Source organism: Pan paniscus, chromosome 1, assembly GCF_029289425.2.
Source record: "Pan paniscus chromosome 1, NHGRI_mPanPan1-v2.0_pri, whole genome shotgun sequence".
Classification (NCBI taxonomy): Eukaryota; Metazoa; Chordata; class Mammalia; order Primates; family Hominidae; genus Pan; species Pan paniscus.
Genome location: NC_073249.2, coordinates 541,998 through 564,139, shown reverse-complemented (window position 1 = coordinate 564,139; position 22,142 = coordinate 541,998). Strand labels below are relative to the sequence as shown.

Here is a 22,142-nt window from a genome sequence, read left to right as displayed (position 1 = left end):
TTGGGCTTTATTACTTAGTTCATGAGTAATCCTTTATTTTTAAGCCCATTTGATACCTTGCAGTTACAACATATAAGAAAATACATGTACATGTAACATAAACACAACTCAACACAGATACACACATAAAAACAAAGATACTATAGATTTTATTTCAGAACTCTAGTCACAAGACAGCAATACAGATTCACCAGCTTGCAAAAGATGGTTTAATTTAAACAATGGGTTTTATCTCAATACCAGTAGAAAAGCAACAGTACATTTAAAACAGAAAAATAAAACAGAGAAATCGAGAAATTAGGAGATGCTATATTTAATTCTATAGTTGCAGGTCAACTTTGAGCTCTGAATTTACCCATCTGTTTACAAATGTGCCAGAACAGACTATAATACATAACCAGCCAGAGTACTAGAAAACCAAGCATGCTCTCAAAACTTCACATTTACACAAACACTTGCGAGTGCCATAAAACCCCCATGGGTGCCCCAAAGGAGGTCATCTCCTTGTCTTTTCTCAATCTTTGAGAATTTGCTTTGCAAGTTTGTTTGTTTGTTTTTTAATGGAGGAGCCAGACTGTAGTGTGGGTTTCAGTGCAGTGGGGCTCAGAAGTTGTCTCTCATTCATTTACACAAAGTCAGGTTTTTCAAACAAATGCACAGATGAACCAATTGAGACTAATTTTTGGAGAAAAAAGCAATGAGAAGACTCTAGAATGAACCTGCGAATCCAAAATTAGAATCTGAAACAACAAGTTCCCAGGAAAAGACCAGCTCAGAATAAACCAAAGTACTATTAACCACATAAGGGTTCTGTGGCTCAGGAAGACTTACTTACCAGTTCCACCTATGGAGAAGCTCAAAGTCAGGAGGCTTTCAATGAGCCTGCAGCAGGAGAATATGATCTGGAGACCTGGAGACAGGGAACTTAAGGCCAATTTATGCTAACTTCCTAAAAGAGAAAACACCAAGGTCTGGGAGCAGGACCTGGACAACTTGTAGTCAAGACCCTCCACTGGTAACAAGCCCATATTGGTACCTTATTTCCAAGTTCACACGACTCCTTTTGGGGAGGAGAGTCCTTAGTCTTCTCTGAGGTCCTACATTGGGCACCAAATAATGTTGATGAAGAAAAGTGAAACTCTAAAATATTTGAAGAGGTTTATTCCGAGCCATGAGTGACCATGGCCCAGGACACAACCCCAGATGGTCCTGAGAATATGTGCCCATTGTGGTTGGGTTATAGCTTGGTTTGATACATTTTAAGGAGACAAAAGTTATAATCAAAGAGATAAATCAATACATGAAGGGTATATATTGGTTCCAGAAAATTTAGACATCTTAAAGTCAAGGCTTACAGGTCAGAAATAGCTTCAAAGATTTTCTGATTGGCAATTGGTTGAGTTAAGCTTTGTCTAAAGACTTAAAACGTTGGTAGAAAGGAATGCGTAAGATTACATAGTTGTGGAAGCCAAGGTTTTTGTTATAGAAAGAAATGCTTGAGTTAAGATAATGGGGTTGTGGAAGCCAACGTTCTTGTCATGTAGATGAAGCTTCCATGTAGCAGGCTTTAGAAAGAATAGTTGGCAAATGTCTCTCTTTCACCTTAAAAGGTGTCAGGTTCTTAGTTACTCTCTCCTGGATCTGGAAAAGGCTTCACGGCATTAATAAAGTTTCTCTACAGATGCAAAATTTCCGCCACAAAAGATATCTTTGCAGGGCCATTTCAAAATTTGTCAAATAAATATATTTCAGGGTAAAGTATTTTTATTTACTTCATGGTTTGCTATCTGTCATGCGATGGTATATGAGAGTCAGGTTGAAATTTAGTATCTTATTACCACCTAGAATCTGTTTTGTCAGTCTCATGATCTCTGTTTTAATGTTAATGCTGGTCAGTCGTTTAGCACTCAATGGAAATGCTAGAGACCACAATTATTTAGCTGAACTCTTTCAACAAATTGCCAGTCAAAAAACTTTTTAATCCACCTATGAAACCTTCTCAGTAGCAGGCTTCAGAGAGCATAGATGGTAAAAGGTGTCAGACTCTTAGTTAAATGTTTTCTGGATCCTTATGAGACATGGAAAGGGAAGCAGATTCTATACAGAATTCAGATTTCCCCCAGAAGAGTTGGCTTTGCAGGGCCATTCCAAAACACGTCAAAGAAATACATTCTGCGGTAAAATACTTTTATTTCCTTCAGGGCCTGTTATCTGTCATGTGATTCTATATTAGAGTCAGGTTGGAATTTGCTATTGTTGCCACAGTCTGTTTTGTCAGTCCTATAATCACTGTGTTAATGTTAATGCTGGTCAGTTGTACCTAAACTCCAAACAAACGGAGTACAAGGAGTCATGTCTGACCTCCCTTCCTGTCATGGCCTGAACTAGTTTTTCAGATTTCTTTGAGATCTCCCTGGGCAAGAGAGTTTCCATTCAGTCAATGACAGGGCTTGGGATTTATTATTATTATTATTATTATTATTATTATTATTATTATTTTCTGAGGTTGCAACACAGAGCCCAAGTAGGAGGTCTAATTTTGGATAGAGACAGAAACACTGTCTCATGGAATGAAAGAGTAAATACAATAAAATGAGAGAGATGGAAAATGGAGCACACTCAAGCATGTTGCTTATTTTCAGTCTTCTGATGCCTAATCCCTCATTGTTTTGTAGTCACATGGTTATTTCTTGGTTCTTTTATAACATTTTTCACAACTGGATTGCTATGATTGTGCAGACACTGTCTACTAGAGTCAAATTTTGTTTTGAAATAGTTCATTATTTTATTTAACTGCGTAAACTAATTTAGTCTATGATGAGTTAATAGACAGATGTGAAAAATTTTAAACTCCTCTGTCAGGGCTCAGAACATGATCCTTCCAAATATGGCTTCTTGATGAAATCTAAAAGTAAAATCGTAAGCCCCCCAATCAACTGAATGGATCCCCCTTCTTGGCCAGTGGAGCTGAGAGCAATCTGAAAAAGTAAATTTCAGGCCATGAGGGAAGGGGGATTGGGCACACCTTGTTGCACTCCCTTCATTTTGGAATTAACATTAAAATAGAGATCGTAGGACTGATGAAACAATAAGATACCAAATTCCAACCTGACTCCCATATAGCATCACATGACAGATAGTAGACGCTGAAAGAAATAAAAATATTTTACCACAAAATATATTTATATGACAGATTTTGAAATGGCCCTGCAAAGCTATCTTTTGTGGGGGAAATTTTGCATCTGCCATTAGTGCAGCTAGGCCTTTTCCAGATCTAGGAGAGATAAACTGTGAGGCTCACACCTTTTAAGGTCCAAAAAGATACACTTACCATCTATTCTTTCTGAAGCCAGCTACATGGAAGCTTCATATATGTAACAAGAATCTTAGCTTCCACAAACTCCCTTACCTTAACTCAAACATTTTTTTCTACTGACTTCAAGTCTTTAGTTTAACTCTTTCAACCAATTGCCAATCAGAAAAATCTTTGCATCCACCTATGACTCATAAGCCTTCCACTTCATGTCCTGCTTTTTCAGGCTGAAACAATGTATATTTTACATGTATTGATTTATGACTTTGCCTGCAAGTTCTTTCCCTAAGTTTTAGGGAGACAGAAGTTACCCTGGGCACACTTTCTCAGGATCTTCTGAGGCTTTTCCCCGGCCATCGTCACTCATATTGGCTCAGAATAAACCTCTTTAAATATTTTACAGTGTTCAGCTTTTTCATCAGATGCAAACTTGACATACTAAATAAGCTGAAGAAAACTGAGAAAACTGAAGAGGTAGAAAGGTCACTTTCTGATTTTTTCTGCCCTTCTCCCCTGAGAGCTGTCCACAAAAGAATTCTCAGACCTACCTGTTCTGAGAGAAGGTAATAAGCCCCTTATTCCAGAGGGGCTCTGACCAATGCCCAGAGGGAAAAAAATGTCACATGGGGAGGCCACTAAGAATCTGAACAAACCTCGCTAAGTCCTCCTCCTAAGTTTATTTCCATTATATCATATTTTTAAATGTTCTAATCATACTTTTAAGGCTCGCATGCCTCATGAAACTTCTACTAAGTAAATTTGCTATACTTTTCTGTTGCGAATCTGTCTTTTGTTAGAAGTTACCAACCACAAACCTTTTGATGAGCAAGGAAAAAATGTCTTACTTCCCCCCCATCCCCCGTACCAGTAATTATAAACTTTGCAAAGTTTTGATACTATCTATCATCTTATGGTGTGACCCATCTCATTCACAGGGAAGTCCAAACACAGCTCATGTGGTCTATGCAGTCCATTTGTATGGGATTTTGCTACAGCTTCTATACTCCTAGATTCTTAGGCTTAGCATCACTAAGAGGGATAGAATGTGTCTGAACTGTATCCGTTCATTATATCAGGGATAGAATGTGTCTGAACTGTATGCATTCATTATATCAGGGATAGAATGTGTCTCTGAATTGTATCAGTTCATTATATCAGGGATATAAGGTGTGTCTGAACTGTATCCGTTCATTATATCCGGGATAGAATGTGTGTCTGAACTGTATCAGTTCATTATATCAGGGATAGAATGTATGTCTGAACTGTATGCATTCATTATATCAGGGATAGAATGTGTCTGTGAACTGTATCAGTTCATTATATCAGGGATAGAATGTGTCTCTGAACTGTATCAGTTCATTATATCAGGGATAGAATGTGTCTGTGAACTGTATCAGTTCATTATATCAGGGATAGAATGTGTCTGTGAACTGTATCAGTTCATTATATCAGGGATATAAGGTGTGTCTGAACTGTAACCATTCATTATATCAGGGATACATTGTGTGTTTGAACTGTATCAGTTCATTATATCAGGGATATGAGGTGTGTTTGAACTGTATCAGTTCATTATATCAGGGACAGAATGTGTGTCTGAACTGTATCAATACACATAACCTACTTCTGAGACACAGTAAGGACAGGGCTTGGCCCCCACCCCTACTATCACATTTTTTTCCCGTACCTGCCAACTTCCAGACCTTGCACCACCACCTCCGCTGGCACAATACCCACTGCATGGATAACTTGAAGAAACTAAGATAAGCAGCATTCCACCATAAATCTTATTCAAGGGAGTTAACCTTATCACTCACATGTGCCTAAGACCAGAAGAATGACTGATCTTTACCCCTTGCTTCATTATAATACTAAAATCTCCACCCAGGGAAGGGCTTACCCACCATTTTTTGATCATGCAATGTACGTGTTCACATAATTTCTCACTGTGCCTGCACATCCTGTGCTCCACTCCACATGTATAAAGAGCCTCCCATACCTCAAGATTATCCACGTCACTCATCTTAAAACACAGCAAAGACCTAGCCATGGGGAACCAGCCAGAGAACTGTCATTCCAGTGCTGTCTCCCTTGTGTTCGAGCATAAGCCCTTAATAAAGCCTTGTCTGGAAAACTTGCTTGGTCTCATGTCCATTTCTATTGCACAGGAGCCCAAGAAGAACCTGTGGTTAGTAATACTTTCACATTTTGGCCTGAATGAATCAGGTACTCTCTGTTTAGCTGACAGGTGACTAGTTTCCTTTATTATTTTCATAGTTTTACATCTTATGTATCAATATGGTTTGGCTCTGTGTCCCCACCTAAATCTCATGTTGAATTGTAATTCCCAGTGTTCAGGGAGGTAGCTGGTAGGAGATGATTGGATACTGGGGTGGATTTCCCCCTTGCTGTGCTCATGATTCTGAGTGAGTTCTCCTGAGATCTAGTTGCTTGAAAGTGTGAAGCACTTCCCCTTTCACTCTCTCTCTCCTGCTCAGCCTTGTAAAGATTGTACCTGCTTCCCCTCCACCTTCCCCCATGATTGTGTGTTTCCCGGGGCCTCCCCAACCATGCTTTCTGTAAAGCCTAAGCAACTGTGAGTCAATTAAACCTCTTTTCTCCATAAATTACCCACTCCCAGGTATGTCTTTATGGCAGCATGAGGACGGACTAATATGGTATCTATCTCTAAACAACAGAGTTTACTCTTGTCTATTTTTGAACTTTAAAAATGAAGTTACTTTGAATATATTTTTTGACTTTTTTGCTAAATATAATTTTTGTGATATTCAGCTCATTATCGTGTATAGTTTGCTCATTTCCCTTAGCATATGCAATGTCATTGAATATCTTAATTGATATATTTATTCTATAGTTATTTGGTATGTATGTTATTTTCAGCTTCGGGCTATTATGAATGCTTTTGCTATTGACATTTATGTCCTTATGGTTTCATATGTAAATGCAAAAAATATAGTGCATATACCTATGGGTAGAATAGATGGATATGTATTTTTCTGACTTATAATGAGGTTGAGTAACTTTTCTTTGATTTATCAGCCATTTAGAGTTTCTCTTTTGTAAAGTACCTATTCAAGTATTTTTCCCATTTGCTATCAAATTTTGGCCTTTTGTTATAGACACATAAGAATTTTTTTATACATGTGCTGTATATTTTGTTTTCAGTTTTGTTACACATCTGCTAGTTTGTGACCTATTCAAGTGGTTAAATTTTATTTGTAAATTGAACTACCAATATTTTATTTTATATTAGCCTTTTTTGTCTTAAGTAATCTGTTCATAACATGAAGTCAAGAAAATATTATCCTATCTTATCTTCTAAAAGCTCATAGTTTTTTTTTCTTTCTTCACCTTTTAGTTTTTAACCCGCCTAAAACATATCTGTGGTATGTGACTTTAGGCAAATTTTCCATTCCCCATATAAACAAACAATTTTCCCAATACAACTTGATAAATTTATTTTTCCCAGATCTGCAGTGACATCTCTGTCTCCTTTATAGTCACATTCCACAAAAGCTTTGCCTGCTCTTGGTCTCCCCAATTCCTCCACTGTCCTCTCTATTCAGGATATTTACCTCTCATTTCAATGATCTTTATGTGGATAAATCAAATCTTTCAGGGCCATCAGCACAGTTTTTGTTTGTCTGTTTTTTTCCTTGTTTTGATATAACTGTCTATTCCCTCGATTGAAGATGTGTGTTTTGTTTTGTTGCATTTTCATCTGTCTTCAAGTACACCATACTGATGGCTTTTCCTAACTCATTGTTTTGTTTTTCCTTTTAATTTTTTTTCTCGTTGTGTCATTTCTCCAGGCTCACTTCTTAATACTGGAGGGCTCCTAGCTCAGTTATGGGTCCTCTTCTTTTTTTTTCCTGTACCGTTTCTCTGTTAAGCTCATTGGGGTTCTTAGCTATAAACATGTATCTATATAATAATATCTATGTATTAATGACTTCAGTTCAAAGCAAACTTGGCATTCACCAAACTGATCTGCGCCTCTGTCTTCCCACCCTAAACTTCCTGCAACTGCGTCTTTCCTTAGGCCCACTGGTAGGAGGTCCACAATTTCAGTTGCTCAATCCAAGCCCTTAGAGTTGCCCCTGGTGCTTCTCTTTCCCTTGAAACCGACATCCAACTAGTAAAGGAATCCTGTTGGCCCTACCTTCAGAAGACACCTAGGTTCCAACCATTTCTACAATATGTTCCTGCTTTACCTAAATCCTCTAAGGGTTATTTCTAAAGCAGCAGTTGAAGAAACGTCAGATCATGCCACTTTGGTGATTAAAACCCCACTGTAGCTCACTGCTTATTGGGAGTAAAATCTAAAATTCTTACAGGAAGCTCTACAGGGCCCTTTTACATGCTTCTCTCCCCCATTACCTCTTAGATGTCTGCTCGTGCCACTCTTTCCCTCAGTGCTCCAGCCATCCTGGCCTTCTTGTCATTCTTTGAATAAGCCATGTACACTCTCACCTCAGGCCTGTCCTACCAGTTTTGTTTTTTTTTTTTTCTCCACTTGGGATCCCTCCCACCCCAACACTCTCTTCAGGGCTAAATTCTTTATGTCCTCAAGACTGCATGAATGTTATCCTTCCAAAGAGATCTGTACTATCGATGACGTTGTAAAAAGCAACAAACATTACCACAGCTTCAGCAATTCTTTCTCTCTCTTAATCTACTTTTTCCCTTTCTCTATACCATTTGACATTGACAGACTATATAGTTAACTTCTTTCTTCTGTTTATTATTGTTCACTGCCTCTGGGCTACATGGGCAGCTTCATGAGGACAGGCACCTATTTTGCAAACAAATATATCCCAAGGGTCTTAATAGTTCAATAGACGGCTGTACATAGTATAAATTCAACAAACATTTGTCAGATGAAATAAGGCTTCATAAAATTTCTGTAGATGCATGGACCTATTTCTGAACTCTTTATTCTTTTTTTTTGGTGTATTTGTCTTGTGATGTGTGAGTTGTATACTGTTTAATGGTTTAACTTGAAAGTAAGTCTGAATTTCTGGCATGACCATTTATCTGCATTGTTCTTATTTAACATTATCTTGGCTGCTATTCTTGGCTCTTTGATCATCTTTTTAAGAATCAGCTTGCCAAATTGTATTCATATCCTCTGGCTATCTATCTAGCTATCTGTCTATCTTGGGAGAGAGAGAACATTGAATCTATAGCTCTGTTTCTAACTGTAGTTCTGGCTCTAAGTATCTATCTTCATTAATCTCTGAATCTATTTCTATTTCTTCAGTATCTCAAACAATCAGTTCCTTTTTAAACTCCCTTTATTATTATGTTAAAGTATTTCAAGGTAAATCGCCAGTGTGTTGTCATTCTAGCCCTAACCATATACCTATGCATCCATGAAAAGGGAGAACAGTGCACCAGTCTGCTCACACTGAGTCCTTCATAGGACTCACCTACAACACCCCAAAATCTCAGTGACTTACACAACAAATATGTATGTCTCAACTTATTGAAGATACCATTCAAAAGAATTTCAAAATTATTTTTGAAATTCAAAAGAATTAAAATCACGAACTCAGAAAATCATACAACAGTGTTCATAGCTCCATTATTTACGATAGCCAAAAGGTTGTGTCCATCAATAGACAAATAAATGAGCAAAATGTGATATATACAAGCAATGTGATACTATTCTGCCTTCAAAAGGAATGAAACTCTGATATTTTCTGCCACATGGATGAACCCTGAAAATGAAGTGAAGTAAGTATAAAGGCAGATATTGTATGATTCTACTCATTTGAGGTACCCTGTTGGAGGCCAAAAGAGTGAGGGTCGTGATCAACTGAGTACCCCACTGGAGGCTGGGTGAGTAAGCAGCAAAACTGCTTCTCATAAATGCAGAATGTTGGCAAACTGACAAACTGCGTTTGCCACACAGAGGTTATGCTGAGGGCAGTCACGCCCCAGGCACAAGTGTTTCTTGTTATTAGGTACATCTGAAAGTCTGATAGCAATGATGTGAACCTGTAATCAATCAAGTAGCTGACCAATCGTGACAGCCTCCTCCCTGCTCTTTCTACCCAATAAATACGGAGGGCTGAGAAGCTTGGGTGGCTGCCTTTGCTGACTTGAAGCTAGGATCTCTTTTCTTCCCCTAAGCAAGCCTTTCCTTAAAACCGTTTTCTTCTGTCTTTCGTTATCATTTCTACATTCATTTTTTCATTCTAGTCCTGTAATGATGGTCTCAAGTACTAATTGTATAAGTCTGTCACAAGTGGTGCCTGAACAGGGGCATCTAGGGACAAGTATGGACCTGAAGAGGCCTGGAGGGATAAATAGATCAGCAGGGATAGAGAAAAAGATAGAGTATAGGTAGGAAAAGATAGGAACTTGCAGGAACTAACAGGAAACATAGGGAGAAATAGGGATAAAGACTAGCAGAGACTAGCAGAAACTTGCAGGGACAGACAGGGTCCTATAGGGACTTGAACGAGGAAGGTCTGCTGGAACAGAAACAAACTAGCCAGACAAACGAGAAACCCCATTACAAGTCTGCCAGCAGCAACATTAAGGCTAGTGCTCTAAAAAGGTACTTGTCAGTGCCCCAGAGGTTTGAAGAACGGGAAGCCTTTGAAGCAGGGTAGCATGGGGAAGAATTTGGTTATTTTCTTTCATTTGGAGTTCGGTACATACCTTTTCTGTTATTTCAGGGCCGGAGAGACTATTTTGCCCCACTTAGAGCACCTATCAAAAGTGGTAAACAAGAGGGAGAATGAAAACTGGCTGGCAGCATCTCTTGTGGCTACAGAAATGCTCACTTTGACTATGGCTTATGAGGCTACAAATGTGGATTGGGAACGTGCAGTGGCACCTGTGAGGTGTGCAGAAAGTTCAGGAGGTTTTCTTAGTTTTTCAAGATGTGGGAACTGAGCTTCACTGCTTTACAATGTTGACTCAGGCAACGGCTAATTTTGGTAGTTGACGGATCTAAAGGGAGCCAAGGGTTGAGCCCTAGAGTGGAAAAGCTGTAAGTGTAGAGAATCGGACATTGCAAAAGAGAATGCCGTCAGACCTCTGGGCAGAAGGTCTTATAACAGTTTTCTTCTCAACAGAAAAAGTGCCAGGACTCTGCCCTCGTTGAAATAAGGGAAATCACTAGGCTAATCAATGCTACTCAATATCTCACCAGAACGGCACTCCCTGTCGGGAAACGAGAAGCGGGCCTGGACCTGGGCACCTCGAACAGGGGGGCTTCCCCAGTCCAGGCCGCAACTCCGTTTCAGGGGGGTTTCTGGAGGTGCTTTGACTCCCCCCTCCTCACGCACCAGGAAGCACAGGATTAGATCTCCCAAACAAACGGGTTTAGGGGAAAGCAACCGGCTCAGGGGGGGAAGCAACTGGCTCGGGGGAAGGCAACCTGACTCACACTGGCGTTTGGGGACCTTTGCCAACAGCATAGGTGGGATTAATTTCAGGCAAAAGTCATCTTAACCTGCGGGGCGTTACTGAAGTCCCAGGAGTTCTTCGGGTGTTGGAGAAACTCAGGGTAGCGGTCATGTCCCAAGATCTCTGGGTTTTGAAGCAGGAGAATATATTGCGCAGCTGTTGCTCGTCCCCTGTAAATTGTACCCTTCTCTACGTAAGAAGCGAGGAGGTCAGGGATTTGGAAGCACAGCTGGGAGAAAGAGCTGTCACAACCCACAGCATCTAACAGACCCGCCTGTGTAAGCGCAAATGGAAGGTTTAAGGATTGCTTTTTTGCTACACTGTTGCATGAGAAGGATAAGCCTCAACTTGTTTTCTCTGTGCCTTCTGTTCATCAGAAAAAGCTTCTTTCACCATCAATGGAAAGTGTTACCCCGCAGCAGTTAGGCCAAGAGGCAGAAGCTGCGCCGCAGCTTGTGGAGCGGAGGCCTCAGCAATGGCCTGGCTCCCGGCTGCAGCCCCAGAAAGCTTTTTGCTTTTGTAGAGTTACTAACGTGGGGACGAGGACATGCCTGTGTCTTTACAGGAGATGAACAAACCGTGTGGGTGCCCTCGGGACCGAGGGCCGATCGGAGTCCCGCTGACCTCAACCCCCTGACCTCAACCCCCATAATACAGGGACAGACTAAAAAAAAAAAAAAAAAAGGGCTGGAGGCCGAAAGAGCGAGGGTCGTGATCAGCTCGGTTTACCACTGGAGGCCGGACGAGTAAGCAGCAAAACTGCTTCTCATAAATGCAGAATGTTGGCAAACTGAGAAACTGCGTTTGCCGCGCGGAGGTGGTGCGGAGGGCGTCACGCGCAGGCACAAGTGTGTGTCATTAGGTGCGTCGGAAAGTCCGATCGCAACCACGTGCACCTGCAATCAATCACGCAGCTGATCAGTCGTGCGTCCTCCCTGCTGCTGCTACTGGATACATGCGGGGGGCTGAGAAGCTGGGGCGGCTGCCCTTGCTCACTAGAAGCTGGGAGCTCTTCTCCGAGCTTAGCCTTCAAACAGTGGGTTCCCCCCCGCCCCCGCCCCCCACTTCTACCTCCCTCCCTTCGCTCAGTCCTGTAATGAGCATCTCAAGCAGTAACAGTAACTGCGGTAGTGACGATCTCAAGTAGTAATTGTACAGCTTTGCTACAGTGTACCTAGAAGAGGAAAATCCACAGAAACAGAATAGACCTTACCAGAGATGAGGAAAAGGAGAAAATAGAGTTAGTTTAATGGGTACAGAAGATTTGCTTGGGATGAGGAAAAAGTCCTGGAGATGGATGGTGGTGATGGTTGTATCAACCTAAAGGAAAAAACTGAGGCAAAGTTAACACGTATATTTGGACCAAGATTGGGAAATGCAATCTAAGAAGAGATTCTAGTAGCCTTAAATAAATGCTCCAACTAACAGCAGTTATAATGGGGCTTCTAAGGGAAAAGGGAAAGTTCTAAGCTGACAAACTATTGATCAACTAGACATTGTTCTTTTGTGGCTATTGATCAGCTATACACTATTCTCTAGGGAACGTGAAGATAACGGGTAAAGGTCATATTGTACAACTTGTAACATTTTAGGTAACTTATCAGCTAGTCTGGAAACTTCGGGGGAGCGGGGTGGGGGGGATGTATAAAATTCCTTTAAACAACCCCAGGTGCGCATGTGTGAGCAGGACTGGGTAGGGAAGTTATTGAATTCTCATGCTCGTGTCTCTGAGCCTAAGACGTTTGGTAAAGCTCACATTCTTCAGACTGCTCTGAATCATTTTTCTCAGTTTCAAATATTTTCTAAGGTCAATTTTTGGGGAAGCTAAGGCAGGTCATATATGAAAGTAATTTAACAGTGGTTTTCTTAGATTGGACCTCAATCCTAAACAAAGGGGAAAGACCCAAATAATTTTCTAAACTACCAAAAAATTTAAAAATTTTAACCAACCATACTAGGATTGAATCTCTTCTTGCTTATAGAAAATATTAGAGTACACAGTAATGTAGCCAGTTGTTGGAAAAAATGGTAAAAGTGGTAAGTTCAACCAGTTAAGATTTAAGTTGGGGTGTTTATGTATTCCTTTGTGGTATTTTGTCAGCTTTCTAAAGGTGTAATTTTGTTGGAGTTTCACTGAAGAGAATATTATACCTGTGCAATCATGATTTGTAGCCTGTTTTCTTAAGATGCCCCAGATTGCATAAGCTTCAGCCTCAGAAAACCTGAATTCCAACCCCCACTAATTTAAACACCAGTGAGGTAAATATGAATTACATGAAAGAGCCAAGATCATGCAGGCATAGATTGCAGCACAACAAGACTGCAGGGTCTAAAATTCCCCCCCGCCCTTCCCCGCTCCCCCCAGGAATCAGTGTGGGCCCTTGTGAGAATACTGGATGAGAAAAGGTCTTACTTCTTGAAGTAACTCAAAGATCTTATATACACTGAGATTAGTAAAATGAATATTTTTAAATGCTTGCAATGCTGAAAGTTTTATGTATTACAAGTTAAAAGAAAGACAGGATGATTACATACTAATACTTGAGTGATGGGGAATGGCTCAAAATGTATCTTTTGCAAGACAATACTTCCTTAGAAACGTTGATTTCTATTTCAAGAGAGATGCCTGGAAGTTGGAAGTGTAAAAAGAGAAACTTTCAAAACAATGTCGTGAATAAAGTAAAAGAGAAAAAAGCAATTTAAGTTGCAGCTGCCAGCAACCTGACTTATCTGGGTGTTTACTTTGTAAATTGAGAGGTTACATTTTTCTTAAGGAGTTTGTCACATTTTATATGAACTGTAATTGCAGGCTAGGGACAAGGACCCCAGAGACAGTGATGTCAATGTATCTCCTGAATGGGAGTACTAGCCATCACCATGATGCAAGCTCTCCTATTTAAGTCACTGGATCTCTATCTTAACAGCCTGCGTAATGCAGCTGCTGTCAACTGACATTAGGCATTTACAGATTCAGGCTGGTCTATTTCTAGATCTTCAAACGATTCACCTATCACTGTATTTTAAAAAGTCTCAATAAGTTAGGGACTGACCCTTATCCTTCTGCCAACAAGATGTAATTCCCATGCCTAATCCACTGTACCTTCTTGTTTGAATTCATAGACTCTCCCTGCCTGTACTCTCCTGTTTCAGTTCAGAAAACAAGTTTGAAATACAGAATATAGAATACCTCCAGTTTAGAAAGTCTGATGTATGCCTCTTAGTTCCCCATACTTACTACATAAAAGGAAATGCTGAACAATCGCATGTACTACCTTAGTTCTGTAAGGTTTTTCTCTAAATCTTCAGATCATCGTGTTTGGGGAAGATACTGTGTAAGGTAAGTTTGCAGTCTTGATGCTGATCAATCGCAGGATGCTTTAAATAGATTCTGGACTTACTAGAAAGTTTTGGTTCAAACCAGAGAAATACTGGAGAATGTTGAAGTTGATACATCTGACTTTGAACTGCAGATACTTGTGGATAGTACTACTCATATATAAATCTTAGATAATTCAATCTCGTTTCTTAGTAGTTATGGACTCATCTTTTCTGTACATCAGAATGTAGCAGATTACTTGAATTCTATACAGATCTGTCTGCATAATGATTCCAACAGTTTTTATCATTGCAACATATATTCACCTATAATTTTAAAATCTTCATAAAGAGCTTATCTAAATCATAGTGTTCCGCCTTGTTAGGTAACTCATAAGCATCTCTAAAAATGGTTTAGTTAGGAAGACCCTCCATATCCTGCTCCGAGAAACCATTGCAGCATACTTAATACTTAGAAGTTCCCAGAAGCTGAAAAGAATGTGAGTGGCTTGCCAGACGTCCAGAAGCTTATCAGTGATGAAGATAGAATATACAGCCAGCTTTGATTAAAAACCATGTCATGTAGCATTGTGAACATTAAACATGCCAAGAATGTTTCAAGGGTTAGGAATAGACAGGGGAAGAACTCAGTTCAACTTCTGTAGAGACTGAAGGTGATCATGCCCTTGGTCTGCTTCAAGACAATCCCTCGGCCTTAATCAAAACTTCTCTATCGTTCTAAAGATTCCCCAAGTGATTTTACTTTAGAAAATGGCTTTTCTTCCACAACTAGAAGTGACACTTCATGTGAAAATACTGCTGGGGAGGAAAGATAATGAATCTGATTGTACAGAGAATTAAATGTCTTATAGTCAGGGTCACCATTTAGCCCTGTTTTCTCAAGATATTCCCTTTCTTATGCCTGTTGTCCTCATGTCCTGTCTAGCTTAGCCTTTTAGCACTCAAACGTATTCTGAGTTAGATGGTCACCAAGAATTGTGCCAATCTTTGATGCAGAGCAGGGTCTGACAGAACGACAACAAAAATGAAAAAGTAGAAAACTTGGCTACCTGCTGCTGGATCTGCTATTGAAGAGAAAAACATAATGGACAGCAAAGGGTGAGATTCCCAAAGCTAACTGTCGCTATCACAATCTTAAGGCTAACCTGGCACTCATTTTTAGTACCCGCTTTTTATACCAGAATTTGTACATGCAACAAGGGTGAAAACTAATTTTACCCATGACAGTGTTCCCACATTTCCAACAGTTCTCCTTGTTACTTAGGTCATTCCTGCTCATCATTCACACTTGAATTCCTGCTTATTTGAAGAACTCCAATTAGATAGAATTCACTGGCATGATCTTAAAGGACAAATTTATCATATGGTTGACCTCATAAACCAATGGTTGCATAGTTTTAACGTCTAGACCAAAGATTTTAAATGCAAAAAATTACATTTTAAAAAATTTTAACTTGTATATTAATCACATACCTGGATGGAAAATTTTTTTCAAAAATCCAGCACACAGAATGAAAATGTCTAAAATATTTCAAAACTTTTTGCCCTAAACATCAAATAGTTACAATTACATGTAACTCGGGGGGCAAAATAGCTGCACTAAATAGAACATAAGATTAATAATAAAAATCTTCTAGACACTAATCTTGACACATCACCTATATAGAAAAGGTCATGAAAAATCAAAATAGCCAAAATATACACTATGTTCAATTTTCTTCATAATCAAAGAAATCCATATTGTGAGTTTTGATACTAGTGCTAAATGCTGGGGCAAGCATGATGCTGCCGCAAGTGTGTTCTACTGTTAAGCATTTAACAACTTGGTGATAAGCTTCTAAAGCATAGTAAACCATTGTCCATGAATTATGCCAGAGAATGCACCTCACAATATTGTATATTATATAAGCAAACTCAACATGAATGTAAACCAACTAAGCTGAGTGCCTCATATTCAATCACAGCAATATTCTGTATAAAGACTGTGGGAAAGATGTGTTAAATATTAAGTATACATATAACTGGATGTTTACTAAGGTTTGGAGTTATGCATAGACAGTTATTACATGGGGCATGGTATAATCCAGTTGATTTGTTTATTTTCCAAGTATTCATAAATGTTGCTATACTGGGTAATTCTTAAAATACAGTGAATGAATCAACACTACCAGAGTTTGGAAGGTGGTTGTAAAATCTGAGTGGTTATGGAGCCACTCATCTCTCCCCTTTCCCTTTGGTGAAGTAAGCTGGGGAGATCCCCAGGGTCTCATTAGCAAGTTTCAGGGCCAGGAGTATTCATGGTCAGGGTTCGGGACACAGCTGCCCTGATAAGGATATTTTTGGACCCATTTTTTCCTCTTGGGCTTTAATATTCCCAGTGGACCAATAGCAGTCACTGGGGCTGGTCCCCAGTAGGCAGCCACCATTCTCTGAATTTACTGTGAAATAACAACCATAGCCCTCCAAGGATCTTGTTCTTACTAAATGATGGACAACCAGGTCTAGGTGAGCATTCAGCATTCTCCATCATACAAATTGCTACTAAATGTTTGCCTTTAATTTTCCCAATGGTTTAACAGTTTTTAAAATAATAAATACATTATAAATCAGTTGATGGAAAGCTCTGGCATAAAGCTGGTAATATTTCAAGAATGAAAACTGAAAAATGCATAAGGATATAATGTGGGTTTCATCAGTAAAAATCTGAATTTTCATTGCTTTCCATCCATCCACTGTGGCATGGTTGTGGTGGAATGTACTGAGGGGCCCTGGTGTGAAGTTCCTGTCTACCAGCCAGTGGGCTGCAGCTTCCATCATTTTTATTGTCCTTTGTTCACATACCAAATAAGTCAAAACTGCTGAGGTCTTAAAACCATTCTGAAAGTGCACCTGTGGTCACACCACACACGTTCATGTGCCTCAATTCTAGGCTCCTCGAAGACAGACGATGTCTTACATTCTTTCAGGGCCTTTCAGAATATCAAATTTTGGCTTACCCAATGTGCCTCTCGGGAAACATTTATGGAATGAATTGATGTCTACTTTGTCCTGTTGGAAAACAGCATAGAACAATTATACTGTCACTGTTTAAAGAACAATGTTCCTCCTTGGGGAAGTTTCCTTAAGCCTCATTATTTTCAACTGTAGAATGGTCTAATATCTTAAAGTTTGGAAACATAAAATTTATGAATCACTTATTAATGTTCTTACTGCTATTTGCAGGTGAATGCATATACAAGTAAAGCCATTTTTGTAATTTGGTACACACCTAAATTTTTTGGCTCAATTCTGTTTAATTTGTGGTGTTTAATTCTGGAGGACTTGTTTGGATGAAGGTATTTGGAGCTGTCATATTCTCAGGGATAACTCTAGACCAGTGCTGCCTAGTAGAAATCCTAGGGGAGCCACAGAGAATTCTAAATTTTCTAGTAACCACATTAAAAATGTAAAAAATAGGTGAAACTAATTTTAATGTATATTATCCAAATATATCTAAAAGTTACCATAATATAAAGTTTTAAGGAGACGTGTTGCATATGTTTTTAACAGGTATTTGAATTGTTAACTTTGTGCTGATGGCACATCTTGATTTGGAGCAGTCATGTTTCAGGGGCTTCACAGCTTCATAAGCCTCATGGCTACCACACTGGATAGTGCAGATCTATATGATGCAGGGAAAAGCTATCCAAATAACTCATAAGTGTTCCTAAATTGTGGTAAAATATTTAACTGATATGGATATATATGCAGAATCTAACTTCAAGTTTGAGAGATCCCTTCTTTTGGGATACCCTATCTCTAATACTTAAACTAGTTTATTTTTTCATAAGTTAAATGGGATTCTAACATTTTAACGAGTTGTATGTTAATAATCGGTAGTTTGCTGCTGCAAGAAGGAAAGCAAACACCACTTGACCCTCAACGTTTTCTCCCATGATTTTTCTTCCTATGAATTCTTGGATGACTTCTCAGAACTCAGCTCTTTTTATTTAACACAGGCTCATTCTGCAATACTCCACCTGATACATGTAAGTTGAGCACTCAAATTTTACAATGTACAAGCATGTCAAGAATGGTGTAAATTAGGTCAAATAATGCAGTTATTCTTCCATAGGCAAATATATACTCGTGGTGATCTTCAAACTGGATTCTAAGTGTGAGAACTAGAGTCTAGTATAAAGGAGAGCAGTGTAGGATGTGGACAATCCTTTCCTCCCCACCACCCTATCCTGTTGAATCAGGCTGGTTCCATTCTTATGTGCATCCTCACCAATGTAAGGTGGTACTCGAAAGACAGAAATAAATGGTCATGAACAAAAAGATTGTTTGATCATGAACTCTAAATAGTAATCACCAAATCAAGAAAATCCTTAAATGAACAATGATGGTATAATGAGATGTAGCACAATCCTGCTCAGGCAGTTCTCTCAGGAAATTGAGCTTCAAGAAATAAGATTTTGACTTTGGTTTGTTCATGACTACATCTTAATATTTCATGTAAATCAGATACCTTTCCAACTTTATCATATCTCTTGTGTACCCTACAGAGCTATGGAGCAGAGCAATTATTCCGTGTATGCCGACTTTATCCTTTTGGGTTTGTTCAGCAATGTCCGTTTCCCCTGGGTTCTCTTTGCCCTCATTCTCCTGGTCTTTGTGACCTCCGTAGCCAGCAACATGGTCATGATCATTCTCATCCACATAGACTCCCGCCTCCACACCCCCATGTACTTCCTGCTCAGCCAGCTCTCCCTCATGGACATCCTGTATATTTCCACCATTGTGCCCAAAATGCTGGTCGACCAGGTGATGAGCCAGAGAGCCATTTCCTTTGCAGGATGCACTGCCCAACACTTCCTCTACTTGACCTTAGCAGGGGCTGAGTTCTTCCTCCTAGGACTCATGTCCTATGATCGCTACGTAGCCATCTGCAACCCTCTGCACTATCCTGTCCTCATGAGCCGCAAGATCTGCTGGTTGATTGTGGTGGCAGCCTGGCTGGGAGGGTCTATCGATGGTTTCTTGCTCACCCCTGTCACCATGCAGTTCCCCTTCTGTGCCTCTCGGGAGATCAACCACTTCTTCTGCGAGGTGCCTGCCCTTCTGAAGCTCTCCTGCACGGACACATCAGCCTACGAGACAGCCATGTATGTCTGCTGTATTATGATGCTCCTCATCCCTTTCTCTGTCATCTCGGGCTCTTACACAAGAATTCTCATTACTGTTTATAGGATGAGCGAGGCAGAGGGGAGGCGAAAGGCTGTGGCCACGTGCTCCTCACACATGGTGGTTGTCAGCCTCTTCTATGGGGCTGCCATGTACACATACGTGCTGCCTCACTCTTACCACACCCCTGAGCAGGACAAAGCTGTATCTGCCTTCTACACCATCCTCACTCCCATGCTCAATCCACTCATTTACAGCCTTAGGAACAAGGATGTCACGGGGGCCCTACAGAAGGTTGTGGGGAGGTGTGTGTCCTCAGGAAAGGTAACCACTTTCTGAAGAAATTGCATATGCTGCTGAAGACTTGAAATGAAGGATACAAGACTTTATCATTGCCCTTGAATTTAAATATTCTCTGCCTGGAAACAAGTGACCCCCATGCCAGCAACTATAGGGCATTTATGGGATTTGGAAAGCTGCCTGGGATTTTAAGGATTTCATTTTTTTGAAAGGTATGAAGATTCTGAACAATGAACAGTTTGGGATGGGGTAGGCATAAAGTTGAGGTTTAGTAGTCACCCATGAGCTCTTAACAAGGTGTGTATTCCACTAAAAATCATGGAGAAGCCTGTTTCTGGCTCTGCTCAGTCATGACAAAAATGGTCATCTTCAACTACTTCCCTGACTTCTCTCGACTTTTCCCCTTTAGACAGTCTGTCCATTGACCATTATAAAGAATCAACTCAAATATTATATTTCAAATATAGCAGTCACCATCTTATCCTCAGGCTGTGTTCTAAGTCTTTTGGGGGAAGCCTGAAACCATAGTATAGAACTATAGAACCTGACTGCTGTCAGTCACAACATATTTGCTCATCTTCTACCATAAATGTAATACGTTTTCTTTCTTACCTAAGCACTTATCACACACTGTGGCTATAAGTTTTGCAGTTTGAGGTGTGACAGCAAAATTACCACATGTTTTTTTCCTTCTACACAATTTCAAAGAAGATCCATTCTTACTGTAGATCTTGGCAATCTCAGCATATTTTTTTCTTGCCAGAACCTCCAGTTAAGAACTTATTGGAATGTGTCTCTGATAATGGTTTGGCTGTTTCCCCACCCAAATATCATCTTGAATTGTAGCTCCTATAATCCCCATGTGTAGTGGGAGGGGCCTGGTGGGAGTTAATTGAATCCTGGGGGTGGGTTTTTCCCATGCTGTTCTCATGATGAATAAGTCTCACGAGATCTGATGGTTTTACAAAGGGTGGTTCCCCTGCACATGAGTCTTGCCTGCTGCCATGTAAGACATGCCTTTGCTTCTCCTTCACCTTCACCTTCCACCATTGGCTGTGAGGCCTCCCCAGCCATGTGGAACTGAGCCCACTTAACCTCTTTATAGATTACCCAGTTTGGGGTGTTGTATAGCAGTGTGAAAATGGATTAATAGTCTGTTTTTCAGAGACATGAGCAGAGGGCCAATATCTTCAGAAATATAGAACACTAAAAAATTAAGTCTTTTAGGAGCTAGCAAGGTTTTGCCAAATACAGATTCACCCAAAAATGTCAAGTGGCACTTTGGAATGGAGTGAGAGTGAGCAGGCAGAATTATCTGAAATTAAAACAATCTAAACTCCAAACTGTGGGAGTCAGTCATGGCTTGTAGCAACCAAGTCTATATCTACTGATATAAAAGGATTACTTCCTGAAAAGAGTTAAAGGGAAGGAAAAAAGGTGAATAAGAAACATGGAAGATTGAGACACCACAAAATATCTCTTGTAAAAAGTCTAAATTATTTATATAACTAAGTTCACTAGACAAAGTATTGTGACACATGAACATGAGTTAGAAACTAATACCAATCAATACATTGTTCACAGGTCTGTTATTTTTTCCTTGGGAAAATTGTTAATACAAGCCCAACCTAACTGATATAGCAGCACTTCTCAAACGCTTTCATGACATAACTATAAAAATTAGTGATATGGCACCTTGAGGAAAACTGATGTGGCTGTTGACAGCAAAATCAACTCCCCTGTGGCTGTAGCCAAATCGGGCACTGAAGATCAATCCAGGGTTGAGAGGATCAATATTGGTTGTAACCCATTTGTGGCTCTGGAGAAAGACACATCACACCAGAGGGAAGAGTGTATCCAATCAATCCAATAGTTGGAGAACTTTATGGATGACATATAAAATATTCTTCAGGAATTATTGAATCACATTCTAAAGGCTGAAAAAGGTATAGGGTTTTCTGCTTACCTGTAGCAGAGGGTATAAGGTATGTGTCCAATGGATTTGATGACTAAAAATCATAAGTAACGTGCCCATTAGCTGACTTAATGCATGAAAAGCATTCAATGACGTTGTTTGGGAAGCAGAACTTTAGTAATAAGATAACCTTCTTTTCCCCATTAGAGAAATAAATATTAAGAAGTTCAATTTTCCTAATGTTTAAATATCTTAATATGCTCCGGTGAAAATTTTAGAAAATGTGTAACTTGTATTACCCTCACTTTTTTCTACTCTACCAATTGCATTATTTCCATCATTTTTCTTAAGTCTCCTTTATTCCTATTGAATTCAATATTCTTCTGTACTACACGTAAGACAAATAATTCTGAAAAACCTAAGTGACAAATGCCACTTTTGTGAAAATAGAAGATAGGAGAAAGTAGAAGGAAAATCTCTTGGGACCCAAACTCACTAAGCCAAAGGGAAAAGTCAAGCTTGGGAACTCTGTCATGCAAAACTATATTCCATATCTGTTCCCGACTGTATGGCTACAGATTCCATACTGTTCCCGAATGGACAGCTACACAGGTAGAAGGCTACATACCTCCCCAAGGGACCTCCCTCACAATCTGCTAGCAAGGAAAT

General features: G+C 39.7%; 1 protein-coding gene across 1 annotated transcript; it reads left to right on the top strand.

The window, feature by feature from the left end:
• Positions 1-13,821: 13,821 nt before the first annotated feature.
• On the top strand, positions 13,822-21,767 carry LOC117977751 (olfactory receptor 2T27). Its single transcript, XM_034950559.4, has 2 exons — positions 13,822-14,093; positions 18,640-21,767. Exons 1-2 carry the CDS (start codon positions 14,005-14,007, stop codon positions 19,595-19,597), a joined length of 1,047 nt encoding a protein of 348 aa, XP_034806450.3. The 5' UTR covers positions 13,822-14,004; the 3' UTR covers positions 19,598-21,767.
• Positions 21,768-22,142: the final 375 nt, after the last annotated feature.

Bases quoted from the DNA above. Each gene is read 5' to 3' on its own strand.
- LOC117977751 (XM_034950559.4), top strand. From the start codon at position 14,005: ATGCTGAACAATCGCATGTACTACCTTAGTTCTGTAAGGTTTTTCTCT. The intron at 14,094-18,639 runs GTAAGTTTGCAG...TGTACCCTACAG, and splicing joins TGGGGAAGATACTGTGTAAG to AGCTATGGAGCAGAGCAATT.